The sequence below is a fragment of the Cetorhinus maximus genome, chromosome 9, assembly GCF_964194155.1.
Source record: "Cetorhinus maximus chromosome 9, sCetMax3.hap1.1, whole genome shotgun sequence".
Classification (NCBI taxonomy): domain Eukaryota; kingdom Metazoa; phylum Chordata; class Chondrichthyes; order Lamniformes; family Cetorhinidae; genus Cetorhinus; species Cetorhinus maximus.
Genome location: NC_135887.1, coordinates 117275490 through 117295442, shown reverse-complemented (window position 1 = coordinate 117295442; position 19953 = coordinate 117275490). Strand labels below are relative to the sequence as shown.

The window sequence follows — 19953 nt, the reverse complement described above, 5'->3', positions numbered from 1 at the left end:
GCTGATATGAGAAGGAAAATCTACCCTAAAACCTTCTGCAGACAATAGTTCGGATTGTCAAGTTTGGTTGGACCTATTTCTGGAATTCAGTCACATGCCATTCAGTCAAATGACTTTCAGTCACGTGACAGTTGCTGCAGTCTGCAAATATTCTTGTAGTTATATCTCTGTAGCTTGATATCTCTGCTTTTCTGGGTGTGTCAATAACACCTATTGAAAGCTGTAATTTTATACAACTGACTTGAATACGAGAGCACTGAAATTGAAGCTCAAGATGGCAGCACATATTCTGATATATTGATCACCCAAGAATCCATCGCTTTTTAAAATTCTTCCTCACGGAACTCATCTTCAGAGCTGAAAACAGCATCCTTCTCGTAACTCAGCTCCTCCACTAGGTACAGGGTGCCCTGCATCTGCCAATAAAAAAGACAGATACAGTGAGTTTCCTTGTGGCTGATCCCACTCCATGGCCATAGCTTCACAGGAAATACGTGATCAACAGCCAGTAATGAGGGATATTCCAAGGGAGTAATGGCTCAGTATGATGATGGGACAGCCCTTCCAACCCCATGGATGTAGATAGGATGGTGAGGGGAGGGAAGTGACAGATCGAGGTGCAGATCATTTCCTGTACCCTTCGTTTTTGGACACATCCAAATCCCTAATTCTGGTATTCTCAAGCCAAGCACCAAGAGAAGCACCACGACCTATAATGACTGCAGCCCTCCTACTTCTTATATCTAGTTCCACTAAGGTAGGTGTGGAAGCCAGAGGATTAAGTCACTGTACTGGTGTCTCATTACTCTGAGACAAGTATATCAAATGCTCAATCCATTGTTTTTCCTTTTCATGATTGGAGAGGTGAGTTTGCATGTGTGTTTAATAATGCCACTGCCAGTTTTATTGTGCAGTGCATTCTGCAGTCAGTTTGATCTGAGTTTGGCAGTGTAGGGAATAAAGTTGCTTTGCATCCTGCTGCATACATGGCAACCTAAGAAATCCAATAAAAACTGATCACAGCTTCAAAGAGAGCAATGTAGCCCCCACAAACTGATAGGTTACAGATGGCCTTAAAGTCCTGTTCACCCATGATTCCCTGTGCTCACTACATTGGCACCTAGCCCAGCAGTGCCTCAATTTTCAAATTCTCATTTTTTTCAAATCACTCCATGGCCTCGCTCCTCCCCATCTCTGTAACCTCTTTCAGTCCAACAACCCTTTGAGATCTCTGCGCTTCTCTAATCCTGGCCTATTGCGCATCCCCAATTTTAATTGTTCCATAATTGATGGCTGTGCCTTCAGCTGCCTAGGTCCTAAGCTCTGCATTTCTCTCCCTACACCTCTCTTCATTTAAGGCACTCCTTAAAACTCTTTACCAAGCTTTTGGTCACCTGTCCTGAGGGGGAGGAACCATTTCCAAAAACAAAGTACCAAAAAGTTGATAAAATGGGAAAAAAATAGAAGATGAGAGTAAATTAGCCAGGAATATTAAAATAGACAGTAAGAGTTTCTACAAATATAAAGAAAGGAAGAGAGTAGTTAATGTTTCAGAGATGAAAGACGGCAACTACTGCAATTCCTTTTCCCTTTCCTTATTGCCTGTAACGTGTGTGTTATTTAACCCCTGAGTGTGTGGTCAATTTGAATAACCAGTAGCAAATTTTTTGTGGGTTTAAATAAAAAAGGATTATGTATTCACGTTTACCCTGAAAATCTAACACTATGTTAATCACTCACCACTCAGACATACACTCACACGAGGAAAATACAGTTAAAAAGAATAGTGCAATTTCGCAAGTTATAGGCAAAAAGAATAGTTCGTAATTTACACGATTTGCTCGACTTCAAAAAAAGCATGAGTTGCAGACCCAGTGAAGAAGGAATTTTCGCTCCCGAAGGGTAGTCTAGGGGGATTCAATAGCTGAAATCGTGTGTCAGGATTATTGCAGGATTCCTTTGAAGAGATGAATTTTGAGAAGGTCACAAAGTTAGTCACTTATAGTTTCGTTACCAGGAGGTTGGTTTTCTGTACTGATGAAATTGAAAAGGAACAGGCTTGCAGACCCTATGATGTTGCAGTCCCAAAGTTTAAACAGAGAAACATAGAAACTAGGAGCAGGAGTAGGCCATTCAGCCCTTTGAGATCATAAGACCATAAGACATAGGAGCAGAAGTTAGGCCATTCGGCCCATTGAGTCTGCTCCGCCATTCAATTATGGCTGATAAGTTTCTCAACCCATTCTCCCGCCTTCTCCCCGTAACCTTTGATCCCCTTACCAGTAAAGAATCTATCTATCTCGGTCTTAAATACACTCAGTGACCTGGCCTCCACAGCCTTCTGTGGCAATGAATTCCATAAATTCACCACTCTCTGGCTAAAGAAGTTTCTCCTCATCTCTGTTCTAAAAGGTCTTCCCTTTACTCTGAGGCTGTGCCCTCGGGTCCTAGTCTCTCCTACTAATGGAAACATCTTCTCCATGTCCACTCAATCCAGGCCTTTCAGTATTCTGTAAGTTTCAATCAGATCCCCCCTCATCCTTCTAAACTCCATCGAGTATAGACCCAGAGTCCTCAAACGTTCCTCATATGTTAAGCCTTTCATTCCTGGGATCGTTCTCGTGAATCTCCTCTGGACCCTCTCCAGGGCCAGCACATCTTTTGAGCCTGCTCCGCCATTCATTATGATTATCCAACTCAATAGCCTGCTCCCGCTTTCTCCCCATACCCTTTGATCCCTTTCGCCCCAAGAGCAAAACTAACTCCTTCTTGAAAACATACAATGTTTTGGTCTCAACTACTTTCTGTGGTAACAAATTCCACAGGCTCACCACTCTCTGGGTGAAGAAATTTCTCCTCATCTCAGTCCTAAATGGTCTACCCCATATCCTCAGACTGTGACCCCTGGTTCTGGACTCCCCCATCATTGGGAACATCCTTCCTGCATCTACCCTGACTAGTCCTGTTAGAATTTTATAGGTTTCTATGAGATCCCTCCTCATTCTTCTGAACTCCAGTGAATATAGTCCTAATCGACTCAATCTCTCCTCATATGTCAGTCCCGCCATCCCAGGAATCAGTCGGGTAAACCTTCGCTGCACTCCCTCTATAGCAAGTACATCCTTCCTCAGATAAGGAGACCAAAACTGCACACAATATTCCAGGTGTGGCCTCACCAAGGCCCTGTACAATTGCAGCAAGACATCCCTGTTCCTGCACTCAAATCCTCTGGCTATGAAGGCCAACATACCATTTGCCTTCTTTACCGCCTGCTGCACCTGCATGCTTAAGATGCAGATGTTGCTGCCGTTTCTGCTGCTGCTTTCTCTCGCTGTCCTGTGTCTTGCAAACACAACTTAAAACCCTTTTTTTAAAAGGAGGCCAAGATGGCTGCCTTATCATGTGGTCCTTAAAAAGCCCCCGTCCAAATGGAAATTAGCCACAACCTTGGTCTTTGTGTGTAGACATTTACCATGTGGGTCTGAGATAATCACTGTCTTTCTTCTGAAAAGACCCATTCAAGTCAGGAAACACCTTTTGGATGAGTTCAGGAGATGAGTATTGAGACTTCTTAGTTTGGAATGTGTCCTTTTGTCCTTTCAAGACAGTGTGGCAGTTTGAATCCAAAGATTAAGTCAGGCAACTCTCGATGGCTATCTTTTGCAGCATTTAATGACCATTTTTAGAAGAAAAGTTAGTCCCTGAAGATTCAAAACTGATTATAGTTCATGTTTTGAAAGTTATGGATAGGATATAACTGGACATGACACTAAAATAAATGTCAGTCCCTTAGAAACAAAGACGGGAAATTATCATGGGGAATGAGGAAATGGTAGATAGATTGAACAAATATTTTGTGTCCGTCTTCACAGTAGAAGATCCAAGTTACATACCAGGAATAGAGGGTAACCTAGGGGTTAATAAGAGTGAGGAAGTTAAGGTAATTAATAACAGCAGAGACAAAATACTCTGGAAAAATTTAAGGGACTAAAATCCGTTTAATCCCCAGGACATGATGGCCTACATCCAAGGATTCTAATAGAGATAGCTGCAGGGATAGTGATTGCGCTGGCTATTATTTTCCAAAATTCCCTATATTCTGGAATGATCCCAGCAAATTGGAAATTAGCAGTTATGGTCTCCATATTTAAGGAAGGGTGTACTTGCATTGGGGGCAGATTCATTAGATTGGTCCCTGGGATGCAAAGGTTGTCCCATGACAAGAGGCTGAGTAAACTGGGTTTATATTTTCTGGAGATAAGAATCAGAAGTCACCTTATTGAAATATACAAGATTCTGAAGGACCTTGACAGGGTAGATGCTGAGGGGTTGTTTCCCCTGGCTGGGAAATCTAGAACATGGTGGCATAGTCTCAGGATGAGGGAATAATCATTTAGGACTGAGATGAGGAGAAATTTCCCCATTCAAAGGATTGTGAATCTTTGGAATTCTTTACCCCAGAGGGTTGTGGATGCTCCATTACGGAATATATTTAAGGCTGAGATAGGCAGATTTTTGGTGCCTCGGGAATTGAGGAATACGAGGAAGAGGGTAGGAAAGTGGAATTGAAGCCAAAGAACAGCCGTGATCATATTGCATGGTGCAGCAGGTTCGATAGGTCATACGGTCTACCTATTTCTCATGTTCTTATGGCTGCTGTAATCTGAAACAAATAACAAAGTGCGGGAAATACTCAGCAGGTCAGAAGGCAACTGTGGAGAGAGAAACAGTTAAAGTTTCAGCTGAGTTTTCATCAAAACCGTTTACAATGTCAGCTATCTTGGTGGCCTAGAGTCATCAGCAGTTTAGTGGGAATAGAATTGAGAGATACAGGGTGGATCTCAAGAACAAGATGTGATGGGGGAAGCACAAGGGGAGATAGGAGAGAAACTAGAATAAGATGTGGGTTCAGGGGGATGTGGGTTCCCTTGTGGGAAGCCTGGCTTGGTGGGCGAGAGGAAGTGAGTGATATGGAAGAGGCAGCAGAAGGGATGGTACCAGTTTTAATGATAAAGGAGTCCTTGAGCTCCTTGGAGCTGAAAATGGAGGAGGCAGAGGTGAGGGTTTAAGGAGATGGTTGGTAATGGGGGTTGTCTTTGCATTCCATGCTGATCCTGGATCGGTGAGTTTCAAATTCAAAATATTTCTACTTAATTTGCAGATATCATAAATATCAAAAAGTTGAAAAATTTCAGTACAACTTAAAAGTATTATTTGAGTAGGAATCCATCTCCCAATCCATCTTGTTAGTTAGTGAACTATCACTGTTGTCAGGCCAGTAGCAACTCAGAGACAAGGCAGGAAATTATTTGAGTTGAATTTTACTAGCCTTTTGGGAAGCAGGAAGGTTGGCAAATGGTGCGGGAAGATGGTGGGTGCCCTACCCAACGCCTTCCTGCTGCCCTGCCACTTTGCCAGCAGCAGAAAACGTATCAGAAAGTTTACCTGCCCATAGCCAATTGAGTGACTTAAGTAGCCAACTAAGGGCCTCTTCCCGCATACATTACCATTTCACCAGTAGGTGGGATGTCCACTGCCAAGTGTGGAGACCGCCAGGTAAACCCTGATAGCTTCCCAGCAGGCTCCAGGCAGGTACTTTTTAGGCACTCTTTGACCCAAGGAGGGGCCCCCTGAAGGCAGTGGCCAACCCCGCAGCACCTGCTCTCAACGGCCTACCCCCCACACCTTGTTGGGCCTGGCCTGATTGACCCCCAGACCCCACGAAGGGCATAAAGCTATTGATATCCCCTCATCCGCTAGCTGCAGCCCTAGCATTGGCCACTGTTAGTGGTGGTGCTGCTGAGCCGCCAGCTCTCTGATTCAGCTGGCAGCTCTTGGAGCTGGGCCGCTGTCCTCAAATAAGGACTGCAGCCCTGGTGGCAGTTACTTAATTGACTGCTGCAGGCAAAATATGGCCCTGAATGCTCACTAAAGCGGGGTCACCCCCCCAGCTCTCTCATCTCTGGCAGTGGGAAACCTGTCGCCTCCACAAAATCCAGCCACTGGATGAGGACATGCTGATTTGAGGGACAGGAAGGGATATGGCTACAATCCCGGTTCTTATAACAAAAGATCTGCAGAACTGAGCTCTTGAAGGAAGTTCATGCTGAAACATAACCTTTAACTAGCATTTCAAATATTTTGTTCTTGAAACCATAAAAAAATGAAGATAGAGATTATTGTTGCTGGCAATAGCAGCTGGACTCTTAATGTATTTGTATATATTGCTTTGTTTGCTATTTTACTGGAGCCATTAACCCATTAAAAATAATGCCTATGTAAAATGAACAGCCATGGACACTATCTTAGAAAACTTGTTTAAATATTACTCAATCAAGCTCATTCTGTCTTTATACCACACGTTCTTGTTACCAACTGATGGGTTAGCAACTCTACTTGTATGATGATCTTTTTTCTAATTGTTTTCTCCCTCCTTCCCGAGTTCTTCCTTTTAAACGAACAACTCCTTGACTGACGAGACAATCAGGTGACCCATTACCATACTTTGGACCACCTGTTAAGCAAAAATATTGTGGGTTGACTTATTGACTTCTGCGTGGTATCTTTCCCAGGCATCCCAGGTGAAAATGGGACTGTCTGTTACTGAGAGCTCGGATCAAACAGCCCAAGCAGCAGCTTGTTAATGCACCAACACACTGCAACACCCAAGGCACATTTATTTTAGGTTTACTACTGTTAACAATCCCCTCATGGTCCTTCACTGTTCAATTTGGCTGCATTGAACATTTTATACCCACTAGTAAATTTTAACCTTTGTACGAAAACATGTTTGATTTACTTTTTTAAAAACCCTTCTGAGCCAGATAATGATTTTATTCATCAGCATTCCAGTGTAAGTTTAAGATGTAAACTTTTAACTGCCCTCCAAAAAAATTGATGTCTATCATCTTTAATATTAAGTAATCTTGATTTTTAAATCAGTTTGCAATTTGACCTATCATAGCTTCCACAAGGGGTATTTATAATCAGACTATTGCACTATATGGTATTTCCAGACTGGGCACAAAACATAAGATTGTATTCCACTTTAAAAAGCTCTGGACAGAGCAGTAATATAGTTTTTAATGCAGGAGTATCAAACCTTTTGTCTTTGTGAGCTGAATAGGGCCTGTATCATGGAGCCTCAGGAGCCAGGTACAAAGGTTTAAGTCAATATTCCCATTAATTTGGAGACATCTCAAATTGCCAGTACTAACAGATGTTTATGTCCTGATTTATCCTTCCCTGAGGCAACATCCCAATCCAAGCCTTGATGCACATGAAATTCAAACAGGGAATCCTGTGACCAAAAAAAAATTAAAGTGCAAATAGAACTGAGATATCTGGGCTCACAGAACAAACTTGTTTAATGCATATTTTTCCCTAATATATTTGTACAAAGTGACACCCTTCATGTGAAAATTTAGCAGATCAGCGCTGTCTGTCACAGCTGCAATTGAGTTAACTAATTCATCAGTAACTTACTCCACTGCAAAGAAGGTGCAAAGCTACTAACATAAGTCAGTATGCAAACGACAGGAATTCCTTTTCCAACTTTTCCAACTGTCGGACTGAAATACAAGGCTGTATTCTGAACATGGGGGTTCAGATGATCTGAACTTAAGATGGTGAATGAGCTGTAGCCAAAATATTAAAAGCGACAATTTTCTGGTGTCAACTGTCTATACTATACTTGGCCACTGAAACCAGAATTTACTGTATTATTTAAAAACAAGGGGAATGCATGATTACAGCAAACACATGTAAATCAAATCAAATTTAACATGCAGGCATGCTCTTGTCCTTGTGCAACTATCCCTTGGTCATTTTAAGAAACTTGAGCAATTTTTAAACAAGACACTTCAATGCTAAATCCTTCCTGGGTGTGGAAGAATAACACCTGATAACAACAGTTAGTTTGTCAATACCTCATAGCCAAGTGGCCTGTAAATGAAACACCTTCCCCAGTAGTAACCCAAAAGATTTTATTCTCATTTAAAAAAGGGCAGAAGCTTCATGAAAATTAAATGGCCTTCAAGGTCACATCCCTGACATGTTCAGCAGCAGATTCATCAGGTACAGTCCTTCTGTTTTATCAGCCTCCGAGATTGTTATTTTGCAATCTAACAATTGCGAGTTGAGGACCGAGCCTGGTGCTGATGCTGCAGGCACCACCAATCTGTGCAACTAATTTGAAAATGCCACAGCCAACTAACTCTATGAATATACAAGTTGCTTGTGAAGCAATAGTTTAATGCTAATACAGTGATATAACAGACTTAGAAGACTTCTTGCGTCTAGAAATGCATGAGGCGGACAAAGCATATGCTTACATCTGTTTTCCATAGCTTGTTTTTCCTGGAATGTTCTTCCAGCATGAAGCCAGTGGCTATAGCTTGAGAGGCACCACTCTGCATCAAGCATGGCTGACCAGGAGTCTACCTCTCTTACTGCCTGCCATAGGCATGTTGGAAGGATTTGCAGGTTGGCAATCCACCTGTTTGGCCACCTTATGAACACACCTTCCGTGGCCATCAAGTCCCAGAGCTTCCAGCTCAGAGGCAGGGACTCACTGCATCACAAGACCTCCAGTGTTATAACATACTGATTAAAAATTAAGCAAAGTTTTATTTACGTGTTTTTTTTTCAGTTGTATTTGTCCATCTTAAAACACTCAAATCATTTTTTCAAATTTTTTTCTTTAGGTACCAAAAGGTCATGTTTGGTTAGAAGGTGACAATCTACATAACTCCACGGATTCCAGGAATTACGGGCCCGTTCCTTATGCATTGATTCGGAGTCGAGCATGCTTTAAGGTAAACAATAGCAGCAGTTCAAGACCATTACTTATGAAAGGATAACTTGAATTATCCTTTACATTACGTCACTGAAAAAAATTGCATAAGACTTGTCAAAGATATACTGATTATAGTGAAGGAGTGACATTAAGCAGGTGAATAACAAGGATGTAGGTGATTATACTAATGTTGATTTGTATTTTATAGATCTGGCCGCCACATGAATTTGGTTTCCTGAAAGAAAGCCCCAATAGCACTTTCCCACGATGAATTAAAGATATGGCAACGGTTTCATTCTCAGTCAGAGTATTTTTTATTTAAATACAACTCAAAGACCAAAGACTTCACAAGCAATCAATAAATCACTGGTGGTGATTTTTGAAAGCAATGTCCTGTAATCAGAACTGTGTACAATAATAAGGATAAATACATGCTACAGAAGGGAATGTGAGGCACACAGGAGGTGTCGGAAAGTCGTGGACAGTGAAGTTCTCAGGAAGGATTGGGATGAAAGAATAAAGGTTGGTCGTTTTCTGAAAACGATTGAGGGTATCTCAGACAGGCTGTGGCTGATTGCAGACGATCACAAAGAAAGGAGTCATGTTCCAGCAGCTGGGACCGCAATGATGCCTAGAGCATCTGATGACTAGTGGTGGGAGAAGGTGCAGGTTTGCTGTTCGCACAATTGAAGGCCCATGCCTAGTTTCATATGTCCACACTGCCTGAAATAACATGCAGATATGATCTACTATTAAATTAAAATTTCAAATGCAGTTGATGTTTGAAAACCAATTATGGACTATAAAAGATCTTCTAGATGACCCAATACCTGGAGTATGTACTTTTGTGCTCCCTCTGTCTGACTATCTGACTGAGTAGAAAGCCAAAATTATTTTTGTCAACTATTTTCTAGTCAGGAGACAACTTAGGGACAGAAGCTGAGGATCCACAGTTGACAATGAAACAGCTTTTGTATACCTCTTCTCCCCACATTTACAGGGCGAAAGTGAAGTCAAGAACAGGCAGTAGGTCATCTGCCCTGTAAAAAGTACTGTTAAGAGTCAACCACATTGCTCTGGGACTAGAGTCCCATACAGGATAAGGGTATTAGCAAACCAGTTGGGTTTTTATGACAATTTGACAGCTTTATGTTCATTTTTACATATAAACTTTTTGTTTATAGAATTATCTTTTTAAACTGAATTCAAATTCTCTAACTGTTGTGGTGGGATTTGAATTCCTATTCTCTGAATTATTAGCTCAGGCCTATGGACTGCTCATCCTGTAACATAACCGCTAGGCTACTGTCACCGCCCCCCCCAACCCCCACATTCCGCATGTGCTGCTGTTGTCCGAGATCACAGGAAATCATCAGGGATGAAAGTTATTCAGGTTTAGGTTTAAATTAATCATTGCTCAGGATTAGTGCTGGGCAGATCCTGAAGATTAGTCCCTAACCAGAAAATATATGACAATGTTTTTGGCTCAGTATTTGGCTCTGGTACTCAAATTCTGCATGTTATGGGAGGACTGAGACCTCGGGATGCCTTATCTCATGTTTCTGTGCTTCTACACTGAGTAATCCCCATAATTTCAAATTCCTTCAGGGTTTTGAGTTTTGATTTCTTCCGTTGTGGGCCTCTTGTTTTTTGTTACAGAACCCTATCCATTGGAATATAATCTGCCATGTTTATAATGCCAAAATGGAGTTGAAATCAGCAATAATAGATAACGTATTGCTCCAAGCTGGACTTCATCTGTCTGGCTGGAACCTGTCCAGGTACCGACAAAATCCTATATAGACAGCATATTACTGGACTGAATGGGCTGGCTCATTCCCACCCCCAAACCAGTGAACCCACCAAAATGCCAGTGACAGCAACTGTTTATATCTGCTAGCACTGGGCCTGCCATCACTACCTTTGCTCTGTCACTAACCTCTGATTGTTCTTGCTAGAATAGGTAACCTCGTAGAACAAATGTTGTCTCTAATGATATTTTCTTCCATATGAAGTGGTTTGCAGCATTCAAGTGATTAAAGGATTGCAGGCACTCTTGCAAACCACATCTCATACTGCCTACATACCTCAAAGTGCCAAATCTGCTTAGTTGAATGTTAACTTCAGATACCAAAAAGGTGCTATAACATAGTCAATGTCAACCAGTTTTTCTCATTTACGAATGACTATACTTGTGATTGTGGGATTAAGCTGGTAAAGAACCAACATAGACACAATGTACTAAATGACCTCCTTCTGTCCTGTAAACTCCTGTTAGCTTGTGGTTTTTCTTTGGTGTCAGAAAACATTTTAAATTTCTGCATTGACTTTTGTAGATTTAGAAACCGAATTGTAGAAAATTGTGTTGCTCTTCTACAATAAAATATTTGTTATATTCAAATGAATGTGTTATCTCACTAGCTACAATTGATCGAGTAAGAAAGATGATCATATTCTGTCTAACAGTGACAGACTTTATATTAAATTTAGTCAGCAAAACTTCCACGTTGTATTTAAATAGTGTTATGATCCTGTTACAGATCATAAACATTTAAAAAGAAATCTGACAAGTGGACAAGAGACAGCCTTGAACCTACAATAAATCAGCTAGAAAGCTCCAGTGAGAGATTTTAAACAGGAAAAGCACAAAAAAATTTACAGATTATGTTGGATTTAGCATGTCGGGTCAAAAATCAATAACATGACCGTTTTTAAATTAATGGATAAATGCCATTAATGTCCAGTGAATATCCATAAAATCAACATTTATAAGACCATAAAGCATAAATTACAACAATTTAGATAAACAAGATTATCCAACCTTTATTAATTGCAACAACTTCCATATTCACAGTAGGACACAAGGTATCAGAGCTCAAACGTTAACTCTGGGGCAGAGAGACACCATCTTCTCTGCCTTCAAGAGCTCATGCGCTTGTTCTGAACTGCTGCTCCAAAGCCACGTCATGGGTGCATGCTTGCTGTCTGTACTGTATACTACAATTGAAAGCATTGCATGTAAACTTTTCCCATCATTAATTCTCTGTGCTGCTTGATAGGATAGATCTTGTTGCTGAGCATCTGTACAAAATGAGTGCTGGGAGGCATGTTCACTGTAGAACCCCTCTACTGAAAAGTTAGGCCCCCAACTTACTGAAACTTACACTCTGATTGTTGGTTTTAATCCGAGTGATGCAGCCATTTAAAATACATCTCAGCTAGGCAGCTGCAAGTGTCAGTAATTCATCGCAGTCGGCATTTCTAGTTTTCATTCTGTACTGTGGCCGATACCTTCTAAATGAAAAATTAAAGGAAACACAACTGAAATACTTCAACTTCTCTTCAAGATCTCTATGCTGAGAGAGCAAGTGTTGCAGCAGAGGAGAAACACATTTTCTTCTGCCTCCTCTCTGGAAAGAACATATTCACCACCGCATCGACAACCATATGTGTAGCACTGGTCAGCTTGTAAAAAAAAATTAACCAATTAGCATTTCTGTTTTCACAAATCAATCAATAAACCTCTTGTAATGTTTTGACATTATTATATCATAATATATGTATCAATGTATCTGAGTTATGCTGTTAAAAAGATGTACATTTTTAATGATTTTAATTGAAATGGTGGAGTGTTATTAACGATGCACAAGCTTCATTATGACATTAACTGCTAAGATTAAACCAGCCTGTTTATAGCCTTAGTGTGTTGTTTATTATGGAGCTGAGCTTCAGACCCCATAACCTCTCCATCACCAAGATCACTTAGTTCCATCTCTGCAAAGTGCCAACCTCTGCTCTGACCCCGGTCCCTCTGCCAGTGTAACCTTCAGACTTGACTACTCCAAAGCTCTTGTTGCTGGTGTCCAACATCCATAAACTCCAAATTCACAGGGCAAGTATATGTCCACATCCGAGAATGAAATAAAAACCTTGTCTAAAACGCTGCTGCCCTAAGTCCCACAGATCTATCACAATCTTTAGTCTTGCATCTCCACAGCCTCCTCCAGTCTTGTACCCACTGTTTCCCCAACATTTTGTTCATCTGACTCCACTCTTTTGTGCACCTCCTCCTCCCTCATCATTAGTGATCAGCATTCAGCCACCCAGACGCTACTCTCCAGAGTTCTCTCCCAAACCTTTCTAGCTTTCTCATTTAAAAAACCTCCTCAAATTCTCTTTGACCAAACTTTCATTTATCCCTCCCCTAATCTCTGCTTTCCTGGCTTGACTTGGCGTCCTGCCTTCCATAAACCACTTTCTGAAGTGCCACAGGACATTTATTACGTAGGTACTGAATAAATGGTCTGCAAAACGTTGTTGTGGTATCACTAGTGTTGAAGTTATCTTTACAGTTTGGGGCCATGCCATAATTAAAGTTGCAGATGGGATCGTTGCTAATGTTATATCCTCTCTTCTAACGAACCATTAAACAATTCTAATTTAAAAGTACCTAATGGTGTTTACAGGGAAGTCTTGTGGCGCAGTGGATAGTATCCCTACCTCTGAGCTAGAAGCTCTGGGTTTGAGTCCCACCCCAGGACTTGATTGCCATGGAAGGTGTGTGCATGGCATGACCAAGCATGTTGATAGTCAACCTGCACATTCTTCTGATACGCCTATGGTAGGCAGTAAGAATAGGAGAGTTTCCTGGTCAGCCAGAACTATGGCAGTTGCTGTGCAACAGCATGCCCACATTAAATGACTCCCCACACAAGACCTTGAAACGGGCTCCGTGGCAAGCATCCTCCTCACTTCAAGGGACTGCTAAAGAGGGAGTAGTGTTTTCACTAACTCAAGTAAAAAGATCAAAAATTACTTCTCAGATCTCTGCATTTCCAACATCAATAACCCAAGAAACCAATGCAAGCAAACTTTGCATTGTTGGAAGAGAATATTGATAATGCAAAACCTTTGTGCCTTTCAAACTAACATTACTATTAGGAATAATGAATGCAGTTCAGTTCTTTTGTTTACTTTCCAAAGCACAGTCAAATAAGCGATAACCTACACACCAAATGAAATAAATGGCCTCGCTGTACCCTATATCCGTAATCTCCTTCCCCCATCCTTCAATTCTCTGATCGATCTTCTGTGCAATCCACCTCTCCATCTCATCATCAGCATCTTGGATTTACTTTCTAAAACTTCCTCCTCAAGCCTCTCCACCCTACAAAACATGCCCCAAGCCTCTCCACCTTACAAAACATGCCCAAAACATATCCTTTTGCCCACGCTTTTGGTCATGTGTACACTGGGTTATTGTTTCTCTGGCTCTTATTAAAGGGTCTTGGGATATTTTGAATATTAAAAGGTGCTTTATTAATGTAAGCTTTTGGAGTAACACACTCCAATACAAATAAACCTCTCTGCTAAAAGTTGGCACCTTCTCCACCCCTGAATTATTACATAACGAGTTCCAGGTTGAATTATGGTGAGCACAGTTAATGTGACAGAGAGTGACAAGTGGAAGACTAGTGAACTTGTAATGCTCTTATGAACTTATTCAGTGCAGCATCGGCAAATTTTAGGACCACACCATACACAGGGGTTGAATTAGTGGCACAAGAAACCAAAAAAGGCAGTCTCATTCCACAATACATATTCGCTGTCCATTAAATTTATCCCTGCATTTTTTCTGCTCATCGCAATGAGAGATGTCCGTGCTAGGCATTGGAATAGCCAACATCAGCCCAAACACTCGGTCAGGTAGAGCACAGACTAGACGGAAGGTTGGTCCAACCCTAATTTCAGTACAGCTCTCTCCATGGCACTGTGGCATTTCTGCATTTCCTATACCAATCACATGTAGCCTAATCTGAGGAGCATTAGTGCTGAACTACAAGCAGTTTTGTGCTGTCTATCTCTTCCACACACCTCTTTGACCAAACCTTTGGTCACCCATCCTACTATTTCATGTGGCTTGGTGTCACATTTTGTTTAATAATGTTCCTGTAAAACACCTTGGGATGTTTTCCTGCATTACAATAATGACTACACTTCAAAAGTACTTCATTAGCTGTAAAGCATTTTGAGATGTCTTGAGATTGTGAAAAGTGCTGTATAAGTGCAACTCTTTTCCTATTTTTCATTTTTTAGAGCACTAACTATATAAATACAAGTTGTTGCTGCAGACAAGTAAACAGATACTGGCCAAACCCATTTCACATTGAACCCTTACAGTCAGCAGAGGGAACTTTCACAGAGGTAGATACAAAGCCAGTATCCAACCCACTTTGCCATCAAAACCACCTCCCCTTCCCATGCCCTCCTCTTGGATTGTGTTTAAGCAATCAAGTCCAGTTGCTTTTAAAATATTGCATCACACAAACATCCACAGAGTAACTTGTTTTTAGAGTGTCCTTTTTAAACATCCCTAAAACTTCCGAAAGCCCGCACCCCATTGAACTGCTGATTTTGTATAGTTATTGCTGTTTGTGTAGCAGCCATTTTTCAGCTATCAAGAAGCCACAACAGTCATGAAATAAGCAATCAGTTAATCTGCTCTTTTTGTTGTTGTTTGAGTCCAAGAACATTAACCAGGACACAGACAACTTACTCCTCTAGCAATGAATCTTAAAAAGCCCACCTGAACCATCAGCATGTCCCATCTTAAGGAAAGGCACCTCAGACAACGCAGCACTTCCTCAGTACTGCACTGAACTGTCAGCCTAGATTGTGCACTCAATCTGCAACTCACAAACCTGACCCAGGAGCAACAGTGCTACTGACTGATAAAACTGAAATCCATTGCCACCTATGCAAATAGTTTCAGAACCTTTCTACCTTCAGTTATTATTCTAGATACACTGGCATTAATCCTTACCTTCAATCCAATTCATGTCTTCCAAAGGGACTTGAGCATCAACTGGCCAATTCTGTGTCATGGCCACTTCTGAAACATAACAACAAAGAGCAGTTCATTTTATCAAGGGCCAGTAATGGTTAATTTTGCAGAAATGGTGCCAATCCACATTTTCAAATAATTAATTTTCCCTAAGTTCCTAAGATATTTTTCCTCATTGCATAGAATGCACAGCCCAAAAACAGGCCACTCAGCTCACTGGTCCATGTCAAAATTTATGCTCCACATGAGCCCCTTCAATCCTCTCAACATGTCCTACTTCTTCTTTGTCCCTCATGTATTCATGTAGCTTCCACTTAAATGTATCTATGCCATTCATCTCAACTACCTCTAGTGGTACGGTGTTCCACACGCTAACCACTCTCTGGGCAAAGAAGTTTCTTCTGAATTCCCTATTGGATTTATTTGTGGATATTTTATATGTATGACTTCTAGTTTTGGTTCCCCTACAAGTGGAAACATCTTTTCTACATCTACCCTAGCAAACCCTTTCCTCTATCAGGTCACCCCCTCAGCCTTCCATTTTCTAGAGAAAAAACCTAAGCCTGTTCAATCTAATTAAAAGTAGACTAGCACTATGTGCCATTACACAGATTGGCATGTTCAATATGGATCAGCTGAATGAAGGATAGACTAGAGCTCACTATTGCCTGTTATTGTACTTGATCTTCAAGAAGAAGGAGCTTTTCCGTGTGCTAATTAACTTATATTTATCACAAATGGAATTAAACAATAGGCTATCTATCCTGCCTGCACTACCTAGAAATGAAACATCCACATGGATTTTAAATAAGGTTTCTCTAAAATCAGACATCTTATAACATATTTCCTACTTAAAGTCCTTCAAATCAATTAGCTGATCTTCACAAATTACACATTAGGTATGCTAACATTTGCTAAGATTTTATTGTATATTTTATCAGTCTTTAAATGTGCATATTAATCATACAGTGAGCACTTAGGCAAGCACTCAAATTCTTCTTAGTAAATGTGGAACAGGGTCTAGATTGGAAACTGTTAATTAATGCAAAGGTGTGAATTTGTACATTCCTAATGTTGTAACCTCCCTAGAGTTTAATTCGATAAGATCACTTCCTGCTGCAAGTGTTAATATTAGGCTAGCTTAAAGGTTAATGATTTCAGAACAGGAGAGAGAGAGAGAGAAATGAATATTTTAGAATACATCGTACAGCGGAGGAACAGTCTGGCCAAGGGTGTTGTTTTAACTGCATTACGCTTTGTAATTTTATTGGTTTTAAAAACACCAATGATATCAAAATAGTTCTATCTTAAGAGATCAACAGGAGAATTTCGGCATCACCAGGACAGACATTAATTGTACTGCAAACTGCCATTGGTACAATGTCGGGCCTCAAAACTGACTCAAATCCCCCTGAAAGTGAAAGAGTCACAAATTGGTTATGCCGCAGTAGGCCAAATTCCTTGAGGTGAGCTGAGAGTGATGGCCCTTGACATCAAGGCAGCATTCGACTGAGTCTGGTGTGAAGGAACTCGAGCAAAACTGGTTAATAGGAATCAGGGGGAAACTCTCACTGTTTGGAGTCATACGTAACACAAAGGTTTGGTTGCTGGAGGCCAATCATCTCAACATCAGGACATCTCTGCAGGAGTTCCTCAAGGTAGTATCCTAGGCTCAACCATCTTCAGCTACTTCATCAATGACCTTTCCTCCATGATAAAGTCAGAGGTGGCGACGTTCACTGATGATTGCACAATGTTCAGTACCATTCACAACTCCTCAGATACTGAAGCACTCCATTCCACATGCAGCAAGACAGCATTCAGACTTGACTGCTAAGTGGCAAGTGACATTCATGCCAAGCAAGTGTAAGGCCATGACCATCTCCAACAAGAGAGAATCTAATCATTTTCTCTTGATATTCAACGGCATTATTTTATTTATTTTTTATTCATTAATGGGGTGTGGGCTTCGCTGGCTGGGCCAGCATTTATTGCCTATCCCTAGTTGCCCTTGAGAAGGTGGTGGTGAGCTGCTTAAACCCCTACCATCAATATCCTGGGGGTCACCACTGACCAGAAACTGAACTGAACTAGCCACATAAACACTGTGACTACAAAGTTAGGTCAGAGGCTGGGAATTCTGCAGCAAGTAACTCCTCCTGACTTCCTAAAGCCTTTTCATCACCCAAAAAGTACAAGTCAGGAGTGTGATAAAATACTCTCCACTTGCCTGGATAAGTGCAACTCAAGAAGCTCAACACCATTCAAGGGCCTTAAAGGAAGTGACTGCAGATGCATTGGCTCCAATCTTCCAAATTCCCTAGATTCTGGAAATGTCCCAGTAGATTGGAAAACCAAAATGTAACACCATTATTCAAGAAAGGGGGGAGACAGAGAGCAGGAAACTATAGGCCGGTTAACCCAATATTTGCCATTGGGAAAATGCTGGAATCCATTATTAAGGAGGGAGTAGCAGGATTTAAGAGAATCATAATACGATCAGGCATGGTAGACATGGTTTTGTGATGTGAGCCGTCTTGTATTCCACCTTTCTGATCTGTCTGACACCTGTTATTCTCAGCATCGTGAAAACGGCATTACTTGTCCAATGGTGTATTTCACATCAAACCATTGCGCTATCAATACTTTGTTACATTACTAGTGTAAAATTACAATCCTTTTCTGGTCATTTCTTTCAACAACTGGGAAAAAACGTTCTTCAAGCTTTATTCTGGTGAATCAAAAGGAAGTTTCTACATTTGTTGCAGAGGCTAGAAACAATGATTTAATGTTTAAAAACACGAGGCGGCGGCTGGGCTGCTGAGCGGTTCAGATTGTGAAGAGCAATAAATAGCAGCAACAACTTTATCTAAAGGATGATGTACTCTTTGATACATATCAAGCAAGCATCACCTGTTCATTCTACACGGGCCTTATTTGCATCAAGCCCTCCACCACATTCCTTTGGCTACAAAGGCTTCAGTGATTGTGGCTCCATACTGAAGCATAAGGGACAAATTGGAGCTCAAATAAAAACAGAAAATGCTGGAAATACTCAGCAGGTCTTGGCAGCATCTGTGGAGAGAGAAAAATGGAGTTAATTTTTCAGAGCGATGACCTTTCCTAAGATCTGGAGGAGTAATGAAGTGAAATTTTTAAGTCCGTCAAATGGGGAGGGTAGAAAAAGAACAATAGGTAAGGTTTGCGATAGGGCAGAAGGCAGGAGACATTAAATGACAAAAGAATTGGTGGGGCAGAGTCAAAGGGAATGACATGGAAAGAAACAAAAGATGGAACAGAGGAGATGTGAATGGCAGACTAGTGAACAGCTGTCGTCTAAAAGCAAAAACAAGTGAAAAGAAAGAGGACTGAAAAATGCAAAGAAAAGGAAACAAAATGGAGGCAGATTACAGTCTAAAATTGTTGACTCTATGTGGAGTCCAGAAGGCTGTAAAGTGCCTAACTGAAAGATGAGGTGCTGTTCCTGGAATGTGTATTGACAAGTTTGAACTACTGCTTTCCTCGGGGTGGAGGGGAGCAGGGGAAAGCATTTTTTTTTTTAGAAGTGTCCAAACCAAGTTACTGACACAGGTTGAGTTTCAAATTCTCCAATTATGAATTGTGCACTCTGCTTGTAGGGATGTCAACATGTACTGTTGAAAGGTCAGAAACAGGCACAGCTTGGAACGGTAGACCTAACCTAAACCACTCCACACACATTGCTATTTCTCTCCCATTGTCAAAAATCTCCTCAAAGTCTGCTTCTTCTTGGACATGCATTGAGCTACCCTTCCCTGACTCTTCCCTTTGCTGCTCAATCGCTGTGCTTGGCATTGTGGAATTATTTTTAAAAGGCACATCATAATTGTAACTGGTAGCCACACAAATGAAAAGAAGGAAGATTTGCATTTATATTATGCTTTTCACAACCACAGGGCGTCTCAAAGTGTTTTACAGCCAATGAAGTACTGTATGAAGTGTATTCATTGTTGTAATGTAAGAAATAGCGCATGATCATTTGATGGCTGACAACACCTGGAATGTGTCTGAGGGAACGTGTATTCACAGTGAATTTTTTTTAAGAACTGACACAAAACAAAGTTGCTGTCACTTCTCAGCACTTTCATATTATACCTGCACTTTGTTGTCATTGCTTAGCTCATTAGGGTCACTGGTTGTGAAAAAAAAGAAATCCCAACATTCTATTTCCAATCTAAGGCAATGCTTCACATTTATCCTAACTGTTACAACACTTCCAATTTTGCTTTCACCAGTGAAGATAGTCAGTTAGCACCAGCTGACCTACTGAACT

General features: G+C 41.0%; 2 protein-coding genes across 3 annotated transcripts in view; one reads left to right on the top strand and one right to left on the bottom strand.

Moving 5' to 3' along the window:
* immp1l (inner mitochondrial membrane peptidase subunit 1) overlaps window positions 1-11198 on the top strand; it is a 152309-nt gene extending 141111 nt beyond the window's left edge. Inside the window, exons 7-8 of the mRNA XM_078549414.1 lie at window positions 8706-8816; window positions 9006-11198. Coding sequence (XP_078405540.1) covers window positions 8706-8816; window positions 9006-9068 — 174 coding nt within the window. The 3' untranslated portion in view covers window positions 9069-11198. The remainder of the gene's footprint in view (window positions 1-8705; window positions 8817-9005) is intronic.
* A 396-nt stretch (window positions 11199-11594) lies between these two features.
* dnajc24 (DnaJ (Hsp40) homolog, subfamily C, member 24) overlaps window positions 11595-19953 on the bottom strand; it is a 102072-nt gene continuing 93713 nt past the window's right edge. For both annotated transcript variants that reach the window (XM_078549416.1, XM_078549417.1), the window contains exons 5-6: window positions 15621-15689; window positions 11595-12262 (exon numbers count right to left, since the gene is read on the bottom strand). In XM_078549416.1, the coding sequence (XP_078405542.1) occupies window positions 12129-12262; window positions 15621-15689 (203 nt within the window). In that variant the 3' untranslated portion in view covers window positions 11595-12128. The remainder of the gene's footprint in view (window positions 12263-15620; window positions 15690-19953) is intronic.